The sequence below is a fragment of the Paralichthys olivaceus genome, chromosome 5 (genome assembly GCF_024713975.1).
Source record: "Paralichthys olivaceus isolate ysfri-2021 chromosome 5, ASM2471397v2, whole genome shotgun sequence".
Lineage (NCBI taxonomy): Eukaryota > Metazoa > Chordata > Actinopteri > Pleuronectiformes > Paralichthyidae > Paralichthys > Paralichthys olivaceus.
The window spans coordinates 19,754,947-19,775,548 of NC_091097.1; the positions used below are offsets into that span (position 1 = coordinate 19,754,947).

General features: G+C 45.7%; 2 protein-coding genes across 2 annotated transcripts; both read right to left on the reverse strand.

Annotated features, from left to right (window-relative positions):
* Nucleotides 1-2,787: 2,787 nt before the first annotated feature.
* ldlra (low density lipoprotein receptor a) lies at nt 2,788-12,478 on the reverse strand. The gene is made up of 18 exons (XM_069525189.1): nt 12,204-12,478; nt 9,475-9,600; nt 9,255-9,377; nt 8,736-9,116; nt 8,526-8,648; nt 8,316-8,438; nt 8,073-8,192; nt 7,850-7,975; nt 7,418-7,589; nt 7,105-7,332; nt 6,896-7,014; nt 6,638-6,777; nt 6,313-6,454; nt 5,733-5,876; nt 5,341-5,649; nt 5,165-5,245; nt 4,906-5,069; nt 2,788-4,385 (listed from the first exon to the last, which is right to left on the reverse strand). Exons 1-18 carry the CDS (start codon nt 12,286-12,288, stop codon nt 4,329-4,331), a joined length of 2,763 nt encoding a protein of 920 aa, XP_069381290.1. The 5' UTR covers nt 12,289-12,478; the 3' UTR covers nt 2,788-4,328.
* A 4,330-nt stretch (nt 12,479-16,808) lies between these two features.
* LOC109644079 (clusterin-associated protein 1 homolog) lies at nt 16,809-20,349 on the reverse strand. The gene is made up of 11 exons (XM_069525263.1): nt 20,243-20,349; nt 20,089-20,127; nt 19,880-19,991; nt 19,109-19,373; nt 18,765-18,860; nt 18,424-18,507; nt 18,201-18,334; nt 17,882-18,023; nt 17,488-17,539; nt 17,360-17,391; nt 16,809-16,946 (listed from the first exon to the last, which is right to left on the reverse strand). Exons 2-11 carry the CDS (start codon nt 20,108-20,110, stop codon nt 16,809-16,811), a joined length of 1,077 nt encoding a protein of 358 aa, XP_069381364.1. The 5' UTR covers nt 20,111-20,127; nt 20,243-20,349.
* Nucleotides 20,350-20,602: the final 253 nt, after the last annotated feature.

Genomic DNA, 20,602 nt, shown 5'->3' on the forward strand with positions numbered 1-20,602 from the left:
TCTGACACTGATCGAGGGTCAGTGAGTTGATCGGTGAACCACCTCCTCTGGTAAACAACATATTCCACTGAAGCTGAATGTCACCAGGGATCGGAACAGTGAGTGTTTGCACAATCATGTCTAGTGATGAGGATGTTTACTGTGAGGAATTTCTTGTGTCCCATCGGAGCAGTTTTTCCAGAAAAAAACCTGACATGACTCAGCATCAATGTGGGTCAAAAACATGGAGCATGTCCGCTGGAGTAGAACGATAATCATCTCAGCAGGTAAACACAAACCCTCGACCTGATTCTGGGACGTCAGTGAGGTGGCGCAGACGTATGACACCGAATATTGATCACAGACGCACAACTCACACAAGTGGCACAGAATGAAAAACAGTAAGGTTCAACGTGGTTGTAGTGAGAATTTCTTTTTAAGGGAAATATTAAAGACACCAGTTCTGAGTATCAAGTGTATAAATCAGTAATTACTCATATCTGAGAGGCTAAAACCAACGAAAACCTACTGACTTGATCTTAGCTGCTCGTCAGGAACACAACAAGAATAATAATGATGATGAGAATTATAATTTAAAAGAAAGACACACTTAAAAATCTCTCTCTGGATGCAAGCAGTATATATTTTCGTGCTATGATCCTTTGGGAGAAACAAATAAAAACCATCATCACGGTTTCAGTTCTTAACTTTGTTGCATGTTGTTTCCCATCTCTCTCTGAAACCTAAAGACAAATAAAAGAATCTTATTCTCTCTGAACAAGTTGGATAAAATGTGATCAGAGGAATCGTTGGTCAAGCTGCAGAGGCGTGTTTGCTTCTCTCACTCTCTCTCTCCAGCAAAACAAGGCCTGAGCAAAGGTCAGAGATTATCCAGGGACGGAGCATCCAGCTGGGTGTATTTGTTTATGTAGGCCACTTCCACCCAGAGAGAGAACATGTCTCAATATCTGGTGACATTCACTGGAACCTGCACAGAAATGTAAACGTGTTCGAGTGTTTGTGATGAACCTGAGATAAAAAAAACATTAAATGTAGAAGTAGAAAACCGTCGGTGACCTCAGCTGTGTTTATTCCATTCACAAGTCAAACCTGGAAAGATCCTGACGGTCACGCTTGACCTTCTGCGTTTAAATGAACGATCAATGACGTCAAAAGATTCGGGTTAAACCTTTCTTCGAAAAAAAGACTTTTTCTGTCGGATGAGCAAACAAAAACATATCGTATCCAGTTCTTGATTTGGCAACAAGTGCTGAGAGTCCCAGGATGAGTTGTGTTAATGTTTGTCTACAGTTTATGTTTCACTGGAGAGTATGGATTGAAAGTCAGCATCAACTGGTTTGTTTCTTATCTGCGTGTTGTGAGTCTGTGGATGCGTCACTGCTCTTTTCCGTGACTTGCATCAGCTCATCACTTCCACTCAAAACCTTGAGCTTTGCACACGAGGAGTCCAGAGATGCAGATGTTTGGGGTCACACAGATGTTTGCTTCCACAGTTCTCTTCTGCGGTAGCTGCTGCTGTCAAGTCGTCCTAAAGCGCAAAATAAATGCATCACAAACGCATCACGAACGTGTCCACAGACCGCTCGTCCTGCTTGTGCAAACACAAATCAGTTCAATAAACTGCTCTGTTGGCTCAGAAAGACCTCGACCATGTTTGTGAAGTTGAAACTGCTCCTTGAAAATCACATTAATGGTGAAAAAGTAAATCACCAAAGGATTCATGCGTCCAGACTTTGTTCCACGTCATCAAATCTTTTGATTTCAAGAGGGGAAAGTTAAAAATGAACTGGAGAGACTTTCCCACAAGTAGTGATGTTATTTTTCCGACACATGATCTCACAGCGTTGGAGGATTCTAAGAAACCGTGTCTCTTCTTCACTGTGACGTCTGGACTTTCCAGGAAAGTCTCGCATTCCACAAAAAGAAAAAAAAAAAAAAAAAACTACACAAAAACACCAGCAGGCCCCCCAAGAGAAAGAGGGAGGGGAGCACAGGGAAGAAATAAAGGCCTCCCTCCGTGTTCTCCGCCATGTGTGCATACCAGAGCCATTAAACAGTCAAACGTTCACATTTTTCAAAACTTCTCCTCTGCCACGTACCTCAAGTTCGGTTCGGCAACAACACGGGGATGGAAAGTAAAGTGGAGAAGATCGTACAGTGTAAAAGATTTTACACCAGGAGAGAAAACAGGAGGAAGTGACTACATCAAGGAGAAATAGAAAAGTTCATGTTGTGGACGACCGTCGTACAGGAAGTGATTCCCAAACACAGACAGTAAAAATAACTCAACTCCAATGGATAAACAATTGAAATAAACTAAAACTGGTTTATGAACAGTTGAAACCGTTTGATAGAGATAATATATAAAATAGTTTTGAGTATCCATTGCTTTTTAGTTTGTGGAAATTTATCAAATAAACCGCTGAAAGAAACTGGTGGATAAACAACTGAAGCTATCGGATAAATCTAATATAAACTGCTGAAAATGTTCAACGAACTTAAACAGATGATTCAATAAAAAATAGCTAAGAATTAATAAATTGTTAAAATTGCAAAAACTAATGTTACAACTGATGTTACTACTAAAACAGATAAACACAATATGGAGCCGCAAGATGAATAAAGAAGTTAAGAGATGAAGTTGTTTGTATTCATATTCATGTTTTGTTTATATATATTTAATATTTTCTACTGGATCCCATGAAGGGAGAAGTGAAAAAGGTGAAATGGCTTCTAATGCATCCATGAACATTCAGGCACAAAAAAAAACAACTCGGAGAAAAGTGATTCTATAATAAATAGAAGCATTTATTTATGTACAGCTGATGTTGAAAGTTCACAACGAAGACTAAACCGCTGACATTCTTACCAAAAACATATCGCACGAGAGATATTTACATTTATGAACATGATATTTACACAGTTGATCTGCTCGTCGGTCAGTGGATTTGATTTTTGTGAATTATTTCTCCGAGGGCCCCCCGGGCCCACATCACAACGACATCTTTGTTGGGTGCACGTTAACGCTGCCACTTCCCTCGCACAGTCCTTTGTAAACAGGCAGACACATTGATTGTACGCACATCCACAACAAATAAAGAAATTTAAAAAGGCACACGTTTATCAAAAAAAACATATAAATCAGCTCAAAAAAATAGAAAAAGCCACGATGGGGCCCCTGGCTCTGTTTCCGTCAGGAATGCTGGAATAAGGCAAACGGAGGTTCTGGTTTTTTTTTTTAAGGCAGGATGTAAATATACACACACGTGGCCTGGTGCAGGGCACGAGGCGAGGCCCCGGCGGTCACACGTGACTGCATCAAAAGCTCCTCCGACTTTGAGGAATGCTCTGGTCCTCCTGAGAGGGAGAGGGAATTTAAAGACGTCTCTCCTGTGGATAGACGGTCGACCACAAATCATTAGAACGGAGCAGGAGCAGTGTGAAATCACAGACAGCTGCTAACGGTCAGTAAATTAAAGTGAGGGTACAGTATTCAAGGTGTGGAGGTTTCTGTGAGGTTACCTACAGCAGTGACTTCAATAACAATAACATGAACAATGTCTTGGGATTAAAAACCAGTTTCCAGTCAAACAATAAAAGTTTGAGACGTTATATTAGAAGATTGTGCATAAAGGCCATTATCAGGCGACCCGGCTCTGTCCTAATATTAAAATACAAATCAAAAAAATCTGCCTTTCACCAACTCGAAAGCTTAATTATGAACAATTTCATCATTTAATCTGTACAACAGTAAAAATGACTTGGTTCTGCAGGTTCTGTGTCCAGACTCCTCAGATGCATGTTGGCGGCTTTTCAAACTTGCGGACAGAGCCACGTTTGCAGTTTCCTCGTGCTAAACCGAGCTGAACGCTGCAGGTGGAGGTGCCTTCATTCTGAGCCGAGGAAGCGAATCCGCACAATTCACCCCAAGTGTTCGACTGATGCTTTAAACTATAAATAGTTCAAGATGTGATAAAGTTTCATCGGCGGCGGAATACAAAAATAATAATATGTGATATTTACAAACACTCATCTGTGAAATCTATGTAACATGAGTTAGAGGGTTGTGTCCGGTTGGGTTCAGTCAAACTGACGCAGTGATGTGGCTGCAACGATCACAGTTCTCCAGGTGACTCATCACAGTTCGGATAAGAAAGTTTCTCCGCTGCGGAGCGCCGGTTCATCTGTGAGGATTTAGTGGTTCAAGCTTGTCTGGAACTGGCTTTGACTTCCATATAGTTGTGCTGAGTGAGGTAAAAAAAACAGAAATACACTAAAAAAGGGACGTCCAGGGTTAGCTTATCGTCGACGTCTTCTCTCCACGTCGCTCAGTTTTCCGTGAAGGCTGGATTGTCTGCCTCTTCGTCCAAACTCACAACTTGTCTCTGATGGGAGAGCAAATGAAAACAAAACATTTAAAAATCTGTGTTTTAACACCTTCGGGTTTTAGTCCGGTTAAAATCGCACTGTGGTTTGTTTTGCTCTGGATCGGCTGCACCCAAGAACCAAACCCCTGGAAAAAACCGTTTGTTGTGATCGTGATCTGACCTCGATCAAATCCAACCACCTGGTGATGTCTGCAAGTTTGAGCGACACGACTCCTGCGGACAGCGGAGCGAACGCACCGCAGCAGCCTGTGTAATAGTAGTGGGCGGCTCCGGGGTAAATTGCTAAGCGATGTTTCTGTCACAGAAATATGCATCGAGCGATTTGACCGAGAGTAAACTTTCTCACAGGTGTTGCAGTGATGTTTTGTTTTGCTGAGAAAAAACTCCAAGTTTAAAAAAACGAGTCATCTGATTCAGACCAGATTAAAACAAACCATGATTGAATTGTCGTCGACTTCTAAAACGGAAACTTTGGCTAAAATGCAGCGAGAACTTAAGCGACTCGTGTCAAACTCACCTTCGGGTAGGAGTAACCATCGGGGCTGTTGCTCCTCCAAATGTGCACCTGGTCCTCGGTGGTTTTCTGGTAGACGGGGTTGTCAAAGTGAATCGTGTTGGTGTTCTTCAGCCTGTAGTTCCTCCACAGCAGCACGCCGCCAACCGCCACGAGACAGACGATCGCTGCACGAGGGAAAGAAATCCAGAGAGAGGTGAGACGTGGGAGGTGATACTTCAAATATTTGGTATTTTTTCCATGAGGAAACTCATGGACTCACCCAGAGGGAGGACAATGTACAGAGCTATCGGAGTGGGGGAGGCCGTCTTGGGTACGGCTGTAGCAAAAACAGGTCGCACGTCTGAAGGAAAAGTAAACACAGTGAATGATGCGCCTGCTTCACGCCAGGACGGTGCAACGTGAAAACCAACAACCAAACACCACGATGGCTCTTACCTGGAGAGGTGGCCGGAGCCTCTGTGGTGGTCTGCAGGATCTTAGGCTTCACTGGCTGGGGTGTGGTGGTCCTCGGCTGGGGTGTGGTGGTCCTGACCAAAGGCTTGGTGGTGCTCGGTGCTGGCTTGGCTGCAGAGCTGGTGATTACGACAGGCACCGCGGTGGTGGTGTGGACCTGGGGTTTGGGCGTGGCTCTGGGTGTGGTTCTGGGCGTGGTTCTGGGCGTGGTCCGAGGTGGCGCTGGCGGCAGACGGGCAGGAACGGTAGGTGGAATCTGAGGCTGCGCAGGAGCTGCAGATGTAGGAACAGCTGGTGGAGAACAGAAGGTAAAGGGTGAGATCATGGCTTTGCTTCTTCGTCATCAATTTTCTTTTTTTAGCGACTTTACGCACCAGGCACACACGTCCTCATATCTCTGGCGAGCATCATGTTGTCCGGACAGACGCAGGTATATTTGGGCGGATGTCGTCCCACTTGAGGAGCGGCCAAGCACATGAACTCACAGCCGCCGTTGGAAACCTGGCACCAGTTCCTCCCTGTAACAAAAACACACATTTAAGATTTGAGTTCAACTCATTTAAACATTAGAAGGTCAATCAATGGATGTGAACCTAAAGTGGATCATGTGGTAAATGGTGGATATGGATGACACAGTTTTACAGTTTGAGCCAATACAAATTAATAATAAGATGAATATAATATAAACAATAATGTGTTGAATAAAAATAGTGTGTTTGTATCAGGTATGTGTGAAAAAGTAAGTTAATAAGCTAAACTTAAATTAGCTTTGGATGTCAACATAGACTGATAAAAAGAAACGGATATAATTCATCTAATGAGCAAAGATAAAAACACTTGTGTAGGATTTTTATCATGAGTGTGACTCACTGGCTCCGTGAGTCACTACCTCAGTCACCAAATCGAGATAATCTTTATCCATTGTGTGTGATACAGGTGTAGGAGCTCTCTTACCAGCAGGTTGTTTGAGGTTGTGGTAAAGAATAATGTCTTCCGGGGATGATAGGTGCTCCGCCACTGGTGCGATGTCCTCGCCCGTCAGTCTGTTTGCACTGAGGATGGCATTGTTACTGACGTCCGTCCAGAAAACTCTCTCCTGGAAACACAACACGACAGAGGTTGAATGATTGAAGGTGAAAGAGAAAAAGGCCCACATTTGTTTCGGGATATTTTGGCCACATCCATTTTGTCCGGGACACAGGGAGGCCAGAGGTGTTGCGTCATTGCCCACATCCTGTCTGCCATCTGGAGGTGGATTTATCAGATGGTAAATAATTACCTCAAACACAGTGAGTCCCAGTGGGTGAGCCAGCTTGTGTTCGTCAATGATGAGGGTGTGTCTGCCGCCGCCCTGCACGTCGATACTGGAGAGCGTGTGCAGCTTGGAGTCCACCCAGTAGAGCCGCTGGTTCAACAGGTCTGTGGGGGAAGCAGGCGGAGGGTCGACAGGTCACACCAGAGTGACCACGGACATTCACGTGCATAGATTTTTTAATAGAAGACTTGAAACCAGAGAAGCGTGAACGCTGGAGTTTACCCAGTGTGATGCCGTTGGGCCACTCGATGTTGTCAGTGACCAGAGCGGTGCGGTCTCCTCCATTGAGACCCCCCTTTTCAATCTTAGCCGGAGTTCCCCAGTCCGTCCAGTAGACGAAGCTGAGAGGCGTAAAAATGATCCGACACGATGAGTCTTTGGTTTGCGAGCACGTAAAGAAAATGTCTGTTTGTTAATGTTGTCAGACTCACTTGCTGTGGGGGTCAACCACTATAGCCCGGGGCTTCGACAACCCTCGACTGAACAGAGTTTTGCGACGGCTGCCGTCCGCGGTCACCACGGAGACGGTGCTGCGGATGCTGTCAGTCCAGTACAGGTTACCATGGATCCAGTCAAAGGCGATGCCTTCAGGAGCATCGATGCCGCTGCCGATGACCGTGCTGTGACGAGTGGAGTCTTCGGCCACGTCCATCTGGGCTCTGGTGAAAGTGACGACCAGCGTCAGACAGGAGCAACAGACGCAGGCTCTGATTTCAATTCTGATCGTCGTTTTTTTTAACTCACCTGTATATTTTCTTCTGGGAGATGTCCGACCAGTAGATCTCTTTGGTGGCGATGTTCATGTCCAGAGCGACGACATTCTTGAGACGGGGGATCACTCTGGCGTACTCACTTTTGTCCAGGGTCATCTTCCTGACCTCATGGCGGTTGGTAAAGAAAAGGTAGGCTATCGTTCCTACAAAATAAGAGTAGATGGGTCCGTTAATACAACTAACAAAAGTCTTCCAGAGTCTAATTCTGGATCTGATTTATCCGTTTCTACAAAGAAAGATGTGAAATTTTACAAAATGCACAACAGCTACTATGAGATTTCGGCCTGAAGACAAAGTGACAAGTCTCACTGGGACATAAGAGGGAGTTAAAGTGAAGATACAATAACATTGGACGAGGCTACACAACAACAAACTAGAAAGAACACTGTGAGCTCATATTTACCGATGGCCTTGCAGGCTTTGGTCGCTGGGTCGACTTGGTAACCCTCCTCGCAGTCGCATTTGTAACTGCCGATCTGGTTGATGCAGATCTGGCTGCAGGTGTCCGGGTTGGCACACTCATCAATATCTGATCCAACGAGGAGAAACAATGTGACATTTAGAAAAATGACTGCGCACACGGATATCTGACTGTTTCCGATGGTAACTGGATCGGAGGCCGTTACCTTCGCAGCGTTTTTGGTCCACCAGGCTGAATCCAGCAGGACACCGGCACTCGTAGCCAATTTTCAGGTCTTTGCAGATATGAGAGCAGCCGCCGTTGTTGAACAGGCACTCGTTAAAGCCTGCGGAGGGAAGGAGAAGAAAAGGTTTTTTTTTTCTCAGGATGTGTCATTCTTGAGCTGCACCCTCATTAAAAACACAGAGGTAGTGATTAACAGCAATGAACGAGGCGCCTCTGTACTCACCACATTCCCTCAGAGGCTCATCTGACCAATCCCTGCAATCACGGTTCTTGTCGCACACCTTCGATACGAGGATACACTCCCCGCTGCGGCACTTGAACCTGGTTGGGCCGTCACACTGGGTCGCTGTGCGGGAAGCATGAAAATGGAATATATGGGATCACCGATCACAGACACAGGCTTGAGATTTGACGTAGGAAAGTTGATACTGACCATTGACACAGCCGGTTTCATCGCTCCGGTCCCTGCAGTCGTATTGATGGTTGCACTGACGGCTCCCATGGATGCAAGTTCCATCACCGCATTCAAACTCATCAGGACGACAGGTCGGACGATCTGGAGGAAACCAAGGGGCAGAAACTAAGGATCGAAACCAATGACAGTGTGTGAACGACAGGCACAGAATGTTGTAACCGTACTCACCACAGTTGGCTTCATCCGATCGATCGAGGCAGTCGGCCCCTCCGTCACACTTCCAGCTGCCGTGGATGCACTCGCCACTGCCGCAGTGGAACTCCAGGGAGGTGCACTGATGAGCGCCAGGGGAGGCGGGACGATTCGTGCCGCAGTTCTGAGGCCACTCGTCTGAGCCGTCGGGGCAGTCGACGTCGCCGTCGCAGGCCCAAAGGCGTGGCAAGCAAATGCTGTTGTTGCACTGGAAGGCCGTGGCGCTGCAGGTGGTGGGTGGACAGGAGGCCTCGTCGCTGCCGTCGTCGCAGTCCGCCTCGTCGTCACACACGAAGGAGGAAGACACACACTGGCCGCTCCTGCACCGGAACTCTGTGTTTGTGCACCGCTTTGGGGCTGAGGAGGTAAATGTGACAGATCAGAGGAAAGAGCGACCTGGAAAACTTTAGAGCAGCAGAAGAAGAAGAAGAAGAAGAAGAGGAAGCAGCAAATGGTGAGTTAGTGGCGTTGACCGTCTGAGGTCGGTAAACTCACCACAGCTCTCCTCATCGGCTCCATTCTCACAGTCAGCTTTTCCATCGCAGCGCCAGGTGCTGGGTATACACTGGTTCAGACGGTCCTGGCAGCTGAATTCGGTCGGCCGGCATGTTTTAGCCACTGAAAGTGAAACACGCAGAAAAATGTCACTGGAACTATAAGAGAATATAATGAGAGCAAAGGATTGTGGGATTGGTATTAAACCCATTTCACTCACAACAGGTGGCAGGAAGTTCATCTGTGCCGTCACCGCAGTCGTCGGCGGCGTCGCACACCCATCTGACCGTGATGCATTTCCCATTCCCACACTGGAACTGGTTGGTTCCACACGTTGTCAGTGCATCTGTGACAGAAACATATCGACACACGGCTCAGTCTGAAGGCCCGAAGCAAGATTCATACACACAGACGTGGCTGCAAAGGAGTAATACATAAATCAGTGTTATAATTATAATTCACTTCCCCACTTGGGGGGAAACTACGTCTTATTGTGGTGAACACGCTGCCACAGGAGTTGGGGGGCTGGGAAGTGTGTACATGACACACACGTGATCAAACACACACACACATGCATGTTTCTGCTTGTTTGAATAGGGCAGATAAACTACAAGTCAAACACAGATCCTCGCCGCACCTACGCTAACAAGCTGCAGCTCTCATCGCCGGCAGGGAGCTGCTGATAGGACAAGAAGATAATCACATAGGAAGTCTCTTGATCCGCCGTCCAATGTCCCCGCCAGCATAAAATACTTGAGACAGTGTCGCTCTCGCTCGCCCAACCCCCATCTTTACTGGGCCCAGTGAGACCAGTGAACTGGAAGAAGCCATTAGACTGTACATCAACATGTTGAGTGGAGCAGCGTGTACGAGAGGCTACTGCGGGTCGTTCCTCCAGCTGGACACGTGGGTTCGAACCCTCGCAGGACCACCTGTTTCGGACAGGGGCCCGAGAGAGGAGAGGTGTTCCACCACAACACCACCGGGAGCATCCAGCATGTGTTACTACCACGAATTAAAAATGTAATCTGATGAAATATTCATACTTGGGGGGCCTGCACGTGAATGGGAGGAAAACAGATAAATCACACGTGATGTGCGTGATAAAGTTTTTACAGCACAGTAAATCATAACAGCTTCTGAGTAGAGTCAAACATCTGGTGCCGTCGGTCACGGCTGATGTTTCAGCAGCAGCGGCCTGAAGAAATAGTTCACGCCACTGTTGTAGTATTTTTTATGACTCGGTAATTACAAACAGTCACTGGGGCGAACATTAATAATTTCTTTATGACTCCATGTGAGAGGAGGTGCGTTATTGCCTTTGCCATAAAGATCAGATCACACACACGCCGAAGAAATGCAGGGGGAGAAAAAACTTGGAGGTGGATCTGAAACTCTCATGAATGCGGTGGATTGTTTTCACTTCATTGATCAGCTCGTATTCTCTGAAACTGATGACACAGAATCCAGGTTCACGCTGACTGTTTACTCAAAGGGCTTAAAGTTCAGACCTTGAGGGACGAACTGGACTAAATGGCCCCATGATTGATCAGGTGCAGATCAGAGCTGGAGAATAACAATCCTCTGGTTTAGTGGTTGATTCCCTGAGGATCTGTCTGCTGTGTTTTACTGGATGAGAAACAGATCGTGTGGCTGCTTCAGCTCTTCTACGTGGTTTACGATAAAAACACCTGTTTGTTGATCAGTATCTATTTTAACTGAATTCTTGTTTTGTTTTTTTGAATCATTTTCACTGAAGCGTTGCACTCTGTCTTTTAAAAGTACTTTTTTTTAACTGTCCTCTTTGTTTTTGCACACATTTCCTTCCACTGTATCTTTTACAGATTTGAAATTGAACTTGAAACTTTCATAAAATGAAACCATTACAACAGAGTCTAACACTTCAAGAAGTAAGGATTCCTCCTAATGACACTTCTCTGTGCAGTCACAGGTGAGAGACAACTATTTCACAACACGGGGGAACAATGACACGTGTGTCTCTGTGGCTGGTGAGGAAATAGGCGACAACCAGTTCCAACATGTTCGCCACGAACCAGTTCCCAGAACCAACAAACTGGTCAGACAGTTGCTTCCCATCCAACCCAGTGTGCAATCTAAAAGTAAAGGAATGCTGCTCTGGGACAATGTCAGTGTTTGTATTGGAGGATAAAGTTGGAGGGCGCGCACACTCCTTCCCACAGCGCAGGGGCGTCTGAGGTAAAAGAGACTGAAGCCTCCTGCAAACAGGCTGGGTGTTGCATCATGTGGGATATAAAACACACGCCTGTAAAACACACATTCACTCTCATGCTTTTTTTTTTTTTGGTTCAGTGATTGAAAAGCAAGTGGTGCCACATTTCCATTTTTCCAGCTTCAAAAACCGGCTTTTTACGCACAGCCTGTGTTCACTCTGCTGAAACCTGATTGGCTGTCGGACCTGCAGCGCCAGTAAACGAAAACCATAGAAGCACCATTTAAAAAAAACAAAAAAAACAGTGAGAATAAAATGATTACAATAATAAGCGCGATGGCTGAAAGTCGGTGCCATTAAAAAAAAAAAAAAAAAAGACGCATTACGCACGGGAGAGAATCGATGAGGTTCTGCTTTTTTCTTCCATAGAGAGGGGGGGGGGGGGAGAGAGAGAGAGAGAGAGAGAGAGAGAGAGAGAGGAGAGAAGCATAGAGGAGATCTGACCTACATTCTGGGGCTAACTGTGCCCTCCCCCCCCATCACCTTGCATCCGGTGCTGTCACAGAAGTGGGCAATTTAAACCAACACACACTGAATACATGGACAAAGATTCTAACCAGACACTGTAATTTAAAACAAGTGCAGAAACGTTTTTCCAACAAGCAAAATGAAGCTGAAGCAGCTCAGGGTTCCACAGAATGTGGCAGATTAATTATCACATAATTACTGAGATGAAAACACAACGAAATGGAACTTACGCGTTTGGAGCAGGGCGCAGAGGAGGAGCAGCAGGGGCGCGTAAAACGGCCGTGTCATGGTTTTCAGACGCACTGGAAGACGCATCTACTGATTCACCCTCTGTCAGGTCTCTGATGAGTGTGTGTGTGTCTGTGTGTGTCTGTGTGTGTTAAAGCACTACACTAATATCAATGCTGTGCTGTTTGACACCACACACATGCGGTAACAACGGCTCCTTGTGCTGCGCTGCGTCAGGGATGCTCCTGCAGGAGGCTCTGAGGAGGAGATGCTCTGTGATGTTTGACAACATCAGACCCATTTCAATGTGGTCCAGCGGTGGGTGGGACCGAGAGGGGCCCAGGAGGAGGGAGGCGGGCCCTGGAGTGGTGTGATTCCTGAGGCACACAGACTCAACAATTGGGAGGCGGAGCTCTGCGAAGATGGTTTTTACTATGAGTTTAACCCTTTCAGAGAGACGCGCACGTGCACACGCACTGTTTGGTAGTTTCATTCCCTGGAGGCAAACCCTGACCTGACCACCACCATACATACATTCATTCATTCATTCATTCATTCATTCATTCATACATACATGCATACATGCCTGGCAGGGGTGTAGCCAGGAATTCTGACAACCTGGATGTGATTATCTCAGGGGCCCCTGTGATGCAGCATTAGAGTTCACAAGATTAGACACCAACAGAATAAATTCTAAATATTCAAATACAAACATGAAATATTTCAACAATGAATATCGATACAACACAAGTGTTAATATCTTGAATATGTTAAAATGAAATGTGCAGGATGTGAAGAAATCATCTTCTTCATCATCATCATTTCATTTCACCACGCCTTTCTGAACACCTTGAGAAAGTTAAGTATAAATGTATATATTTACTACATCTATGAATCTGTGACTCAAATCTGCAGCTGAAAAAATGCAAAGATGACAGTAAATGTCCGTGACCCACTTTCAAAGCATTGTGTCCTCAGGACTCAGAGTGAAGAGCTACGAACCGGAGACGATGAGGAGTTCGGGAGTTCAGCACATTTTTGGCGACGGCACGAATGAACTTTATATCCATCCTGGAAATGTGTGGGCTCTGTTTGGCTGCTGATGTTTAATCATCACTTCACCTCTCTGGTGATGTGGCCCCTCGTCAGTTCAGCTCGGGTTGAATCAAAATACAATAAAAACCGACTGTTCCATTAAGTAAACACAAGTTCCCCACTCCGCTGGTTTTAGGCCAAACCTGTGTCCACAGATGTGGCCTCTGACCGTGTATGAGACCATCGGCAGCCGATCTGATCAACGTTCATTGTTTGAGCAACTGAAGCAGATCCGATCATTTGGTTTATGCAGAGCCGTAGTTGCACCAGTGAGTATAACAACCCTAATAAAATCTAAACCAAAGCCATTAGCGTTTATCTTCATATAACCACTTCTCCGGTTTGTCACCTCTCACACTGAAAACGAAACATGAAAAAAAAACCCTACACATGTTTAACCAGGTTCAAAGTCTCGGTTCCAGTGATTCTGTAAGATAGTTTACAACGAGATTTACATTGACAGAGGAGGAGATAACGCTCATCTGAAGAGATAAAGCTTAAAAACAACGACCTTGAACCGAGCCAGAGCGTAGAGCCTCAGGAACGTCACAGTTCAGATTAATCCAGATGTTTCTGTGAACGCACGTCGAAGGGAAATCATTTGAATGTTGACACAGGTTTAAAACAACAAGAGGCTGAAGCACATCAGAGGAGATGTATTGATAAGTAAATACATTGACCCTGCGACTATCACAGGAAGGTTTAGAGATTCGGATAACATGGAGCCCCCGGCCCCCCCCCCTTTGCATGGTCTTTATTGACCAGCTCCGTTTGACCATGTGCGCTCGGATAAACGTGCACAAACAATAGAAACGTCAAAGATGAGTGGAGTCTGGAGCTGAACGCAGCACGTGAGGGATTCACAGAGAAAACAACAACACTGGGTCTGTGTCTCCGCGGTCTGGACTGTGATTATAGAGTGTGTTACCCTGCTGCTGCACTTCACACTTCACACAAGCTGCGGATGAAAGTCAAGCAACGAGGCCGAGGTCGTCACGCTGCAGAGAACGTGGCTCAGATGTGACGCACAGATTGTTTACCTGCTAAAGAAATAATGTAGAAATACTCCACTACAAGTTAATGTGGCTTCTTTCAAAACTATGTTGAACAGTCGCTCCCTGTGTCTGACGTATGGTCGTATATTATTATTACCCCCGATGCTGCGGCGTCAATTTATTTTACTGTTGTTGCTGCTGGAATTTGAGTTGCTGTGGTTTTAACTACTTTACAAACCAGGCAGCTTAGTCCAGATGTTCACAGCTGGGCACATCTCAGGGGTCATGAAATGATTTGTGGGGGTACACAAAGGTAGTAATTGCAGTCTGTGATCTATAATCAGATACTGCAGTAATACAGTATTTAAGGTACTTGCTCTACTTCCATTGTTTGTCAGGCTACTTCAGAAGTAACTGTACTAAACTACTGCAAAGTATTTTTTAAACCTTTATTTATACTCGAGGAATAATTTAAGTTGTGTCACACCGACTGTACGACTGTACATCGAGCTGCGCTTGATAAGAACTGACTTTTCCGGCCTCTTGCTAAAACTGGGTGAGCGGCTACGAAACATGAGACGTGTGCTCGTCAGGGTTGACCTCTGACCTCTCGATGAGATGTACTGTGAGGCCTGCTCGCCCCTGCATCCTCCTCCTCGGCCTCTCGTCCACCCTGTTATGAATCGGTGACCGAGCAGACGGGTCGCGCTGCGGGGACGGAGAGCGGCATTAATAGAAACAAGGAGTTCAGATGAGGTTAAATTCCTGTCACTGTCTTTTATTCACGAGAGTGGAGAACACACCCCTCTACTACAACTTCTCTCTCTCTCCATATGCACAATCTCCCCCCCCCCCCCCCCCGCTTCAGCCTCTGTAAACAGTTTCTGGTTCTTCCAGTATGCTCGCCCGCCCGCACAATCCCTCTCTCAGTCGCTGCTTCGCCTGACAAAACAAACGGCAACTGTGTGTTGGCTGCAACTGCTTCACTCTGTCTCCGTCTTCCACAGAAGGTCAGATCAGGTTCTCCCAGATGCAGCTTTTGGCTCCTGTTCAACACATACAGCAAAGCCAGGCGGACGGGGGGGGGGGGGGATGGGCGGACAGGCCTCATTCTTTGGGGCGAGAGTGGGCGGGTATGGCTCAGAAACCATAAGAGAGAGAAATATTTCAGACGTTAGATATTTGAGTCATAATGCTGAGTGGGTTCACTCCTGCAAAATGCCACCCTGCCGGCTCGGGGACAGATTTCTGGACTGCTCGGCTCTAACTGTGTCTTGTGCACGTGCGGCTCAATAAATAACCCACTTCTCGGGTTTGTCATCACCTTGGCCCTGGAAAAGGAGATAAGGTGGACGCGGTGATGAAAGGGGACGAAACAATAAAAGGCCACGTGGGGGGGGAAAGGGTTGGAAGACGCCCTGAGCAGTTATCAAGTGAAGGCCGAGCGAAGGCCGGCCACTCAGATATGAGTGAGTAGTAGTACAGGAAAAGAAAGTGGGTGAAACTGTCGGGGGGGGGGCCCTGCAGATTCACAGCAGATTTGTTCCTCTCGTGTTTGTTTAGGTGTTGAGCCGGATGTGGCTGCGTCAGGAGTTACATTCATCTGTATTGCAGCCTTCGTTTCCCCCAGCATGCTTCACACCGACCATGAGGTGAAACATTATTAACTGACGGCCACACTCTTGCTCTCATCAGAGCGTCGATGCCTCTTGCAGCTGACTTCACTCTCCCATCTGCCTTTTGGCAAACTGCAGCAGAGACCTCACGTGAACATTTGTCTCCCCTCTCAGCCTCGGCCTCCCCCCTCACTCGCCTCCTTCCTACACACTCGCTCAAATATGTGAGGACGGCCGCCTCCAGAGTGATTTACAGCTGCTCTGAGCTACTTTTCTAAAATGTTCTTCTTAAGCTGTCCTGGAAAACAGACCCATCATGAGACACAGGTGATCTCCATGGGACTGACTACATTACATTGTGTTTTCAGTCAATCTGAGTCAAAAATAAATAAATAAATCTGCAATAGATCCACCGTGTTTAACAACAAAGAGGGAGAAGTGCGATGAAATCCCCTGCAGCGAGAGGATTTGGAGCAAAAGACACAAAAAAAACAAAACACAGGAGATGAGGAGTAAAAGAGAAGAATTGCTGGAACTTATTCAAGAACTACAGGCTGCAGCTGAAACATCACAGTCACATGAGGACAGTGGAGAGGCTGCAGATGCATGTGTCGTAGGCCCTCTAGTGTCCACACGAGTCCCGTGCAGTCAAACACTAAGAAAGAAGGAATTACTGTCAAACATCCACACTGATTTATGTTTCAGTTCTTTTTTATTCCCTTCTTTTTTTGTGTGTTAGAATGTAAACTATAATTTCTCTATATTGAAGTTCCTCATACCTCTCAGACTGAGTCGATTAAGAAACAGGGAGAGGTACGAACTTTACAGATCAACACCACAGGAAGTGAGATGCTGTGATTAAAGCTGGAACACAGGAACAGCTGAAGCGTTGTTTTTTCCTTCAGAACTCTTCACTGATGGAAAACAGACTCGGGGCCATCGTGGAGGTTTGACCACTCCTGGACATCAGAACCACCTCCTCCTCCTCCTCCTCCTCTTCCTCCTCCTCCTCCTCCTCCTCCTCATCAATCTGAAAACACTGATTAGAAGCACATTGAAATGTTTTAGAACAAACGAAGTCTCTCCTGAATTGAAATATACAAGTTCATCTGATGTGTGACGAGATGTTCGGGGAAATAAGAAGCAGGGAAAAGGCTCAACTCATGAATGTGTCAGTGTGTCATTACCTAAAGATCCTGGTGTGTACCTAATTCTGCACGTAACCGGAAATTGTACTTTCTGTTAACGGAGCAAAATCTAAATTAATATGAAGATATGTCGATTGATCTGCAGCAAAAGAAGTTAAAGTGTCTCTATTACTTCACCAACTCACAGCGACAATAAATAACAAACTGTTTGTGTGTTTCCATGATAACATGATATAAGAATAAGTGTTTTCATTGTCGACATTATGTGACGGTGAGCGTACTAACCTTGTTACGAATGTCACACATTCGTCAATATCTGTATATCCTCGTCGTCCTCTGCAGGAATCGTAATCATGAAAGAAAGGGTTTGAAAAACAAGGGATGAGGTTTGCTCAGGACTTTTAGCTTTTCGTTTGTGTGTGTCTGACTCACCGGCGCCCCACAAACTATCACTCGCCATCCTCCTTCTGGCGTTTTCAGCCTCCTGCAGGGGCGACGACAAGATTTCACACATTCGTCAATTTTTGTTCTTTCAGTGTCAATCTCTAGTCTGAACATCTGAATTTGAATTGTGCTATATAGTTTTCTCAGCCTGCAGATTATAGAGGGACACTCAGTTGTCACAGCTCTTACAAGTGCTCCCGCTCCTTTAAGTCACGCTCACATGGTTGTTGGATGTCTAGAGATCGCTGTAACTAGAATAATGATGTTTCAAGGCAGTTCAGATCATGAGAGAAGGATAAATTACTCTCTCATTAGAACCGTCCGTAGAGTAACCTGCCAGATTTTCTACTTTTGTATGTTTTCAAATCCAAACCTCACATACCTGAAGCTTCTGCTGCTCCACTTTGTTGTACTGATCCATCAGAGAATCCAGGTGAGTGAGGCACCTGAACTTAATCGCATAGTTCTCATGAGCTTTTTCCAGCTGTGCCTCGATCTCCTCATATTCGTCCATGTACACCGGCCTGAAAAATAATGAGGAACAAAAAAATTACTTTGCACGCCACCAGCAAGCTGCTGAACATAGACGTCCAAATATTTTCTGCAAGTTGAAGAAAGAAAACTTCAAGTCGGCTGAAGTCATCGATAAAGCTCAAGTTAAATGAAGCAGAGTTTAAATAACTGTCCCGTCATAAACTGACCTGATGCTCTGACATGTCTGAAGTCTCATCTGAGTCCACTCCACCTCCTTCATCTTTCTCTCGATCTTAGCGTCCAGAATGGCTGCGTCAGACTCAACGCTACGCAGCAAGTCTGCGGTCTTCTCTGCACTCGACTGGGAAATAAACACAAAGACAAGTTGTGGCATTTCATGGAAATGTTTGAATTTCTTAAAAGATGAAGATTTTCTGGATGAAAACGAACCAAAACCTCCTTGATGGCGGCTCTGAAGGCCTTTTGGGTCTCGTTGATGTCCAGAGGTCTGGTGATGGCCGCTGTTCTCTTGTTCTGTTGGGACATTGCAAACAAGGAGTCAGGAAAGACTCTGGTGTGTTTGTACTTCACCATCGTGCTGCTGTTCTCATCAACTGCAGCAACAAAACCCACATCAACAGAGAAGTAAAGTGTGAAAAGATCACCAGACGTATTACCTTTTCTATAACATTCTTCAAACAGTAAAGTGATTTATCTCAAATATCCAAATGTGGACTCCAGGTGAAGGAGAGTGGAAACCAGCGTGTCAGTAAATGTCTGTGACTCCTCACCCTGAGAGACACCTCTTCTCTCAGTAAATCACACAGAGAGGCTCCTGAAGCCGTGACCTCGGACGTCAGCTGTCGAACTGCTTTCAGATCAGACATCTACAGAGAAGACAGAGTGAGACACAGTCAGACGCACACACGGTGGTATTTCCTGAGTATAATGTCACACTAACAGTAAATTCTATGGGGGAAAAACATGCTTGTACTTTTTAAACCAAGTAATGAAATAAAAGTTAAAACCTACTTATAATTGTTATTGCTCAGACTCCTTACAGCTCACAGCTTTTTAAACTGAAGATAAAGAAACATGGACGTTAACATTACGCAGCATGAAACCTGCATCTCACCCATGAGCCGCAGTCGAACTTGAACTCCCTGTCACCCACTTCGACCCGGTCCTCGGCGGTCGTGTGCTCGTTATTCAAAGCAGCGTAGAGCTGAGAGGAGATTTTTAACATCTCTCTCACCGCATAGCCATTGGCCTGGTAGAGATGCTTCAGGTTGAGCTGTATTTGAGCCTTCGTCACCATGAACTGGGCCACAGCTCGGACGAACGTCACCCTGGCTGTCTCTGAGGCCACATCGGTGGGAATGTTCACGTGGGGCTCAAAGCTACGTGGGGGAGCAAAGTAAGACGAGAATTATCACATTATTCTCTGATCCAACCCACATAGTACAATTGTTGTGGCCAAGATTAAGCCGACACACTGCGTGGAATGATGGCACTGGAACGGTCCGCTCCTTTTTGCCAGAATTGGGCCTCAGGTAAGCCACAGCATGTCTACTCAAAGTCTTAAAGGTGGCTCGAATTTGTTTTGTGCTATTGGGCCGTACTTGTCATTTACCTCATGGGCAGAGAAGGCCTACCGCCTGTTTACCAACATGTGTCTGGGATATTTGAGTCACGCTTGCTATTTACAAAACGGCAACTTTAGGCTAACAACCATTTTGTCCGAGCCACAAGAAGGCAAGTCGTGCCGCATCGCAGCCTGAAGTGGCCCACATCCATACAGCAAGTAAAAACATCGGATCCACTCCAGAGTGCAAGAAACAAATCATCACAAGTTTCAGGACTTTTTAAACTTGGAGGATGCAGGACGTGTAACGTTCCGTCGTACCTCTTGACGAGCCATTTGAGGACGTCTGCCAGCAGAGGGAAGTTTGGTCGCCGGAAGCTCTCCAGAGAGATCAACCTGGGGTAGTCCAAGGCCCTCATCTGTTCAATGAAATCTGCCAGAGAAGAAGTAAGGCCAGTTATTGACAATACACACACAAGCAACAACTGTTTATTACACACAATGGGCAGCATACAGCAAACCTGACTTACTTCTTATTTCTCTGAAGGACATATTGACTGGCTCCTCCACTGGCAACAGGTAAGATATACATTTTAACACAGGAGTTATTGACAGTTGAGCCCAATTGACCTTGAAAAGAACAAACTGAATCAATCGGAAAATGTTTGATGGTTTTTAACAAACCTGATGAAAATTGTTTACGAACGCTGGGCTGCTGAAACGCTTTGTTGAATTAGCTCATGATGCTAATTTATGATGCTACTTCTGTAAACCTGATAAAAATGTCAAAGCTAAATCAAAGGAATGTGATGAAACCAACTATCATCAAAGGTACTGAGAAGAGGGTGTGTCTCTCTCTCGCTTTCTGTTTTCTTCTTCTTTGTTCCGATTATTGGCGGCAACCAACATCAACTGTGTCTCTGAATGTCTGCAGCGATCAGACACCATTCCCATATTAAACAATTACAACATTTTTAAAAATGCAGAAAAGACAGAATATTAGTGTAAATATTTGAAAGTAAGTTGTTTCTAAGTAGAAATGTG

Bases quoted from the DNA above. Each gene is read 5' to 3' on its own strand.
- ldlra (XM_069525189.1), bottom strand. From the start codon at position 12,288: ATGCGTCTTCCAGTGCGTCTGAAAACCATGACACGGCCGTTTTACGCG. The intron at 8,193-8,315 runs GTGAGTACAGAG...TTCCCTCCGCAG, and splicing joins TGAGCCTCTGAGGGAATGTG to GCTTTAACGAGTGCCTGTTC. The intron at 7,333-7,417 runs GTGAGTTAAAAA...CACTTTCACCAG, and splicing joins TCCCAGAAGAAAATATACAG to AGCCCAGATGGACGTGGCCG.
- LOC109644079 (XM_069525263.1), bottom strand. From the start codon at position 20,110: ATGTCCTTCAGAGAAATAAGAA. The intron at 18,335-18,423 runs GTTCGTTTTCAT...TTTATTTCCCAG, and splicing joins CCGCCATCAAGGAGGTTTTG to TCGAGTGCAGAGAAGACCGC. The intron at 18,024-18,200 runs GTCAGTTTATGA...ATTATTTTTCAG, and splicing joins CAGACATGTCAGAGCATCAG to GCCGGTGTACATGGACGAAT.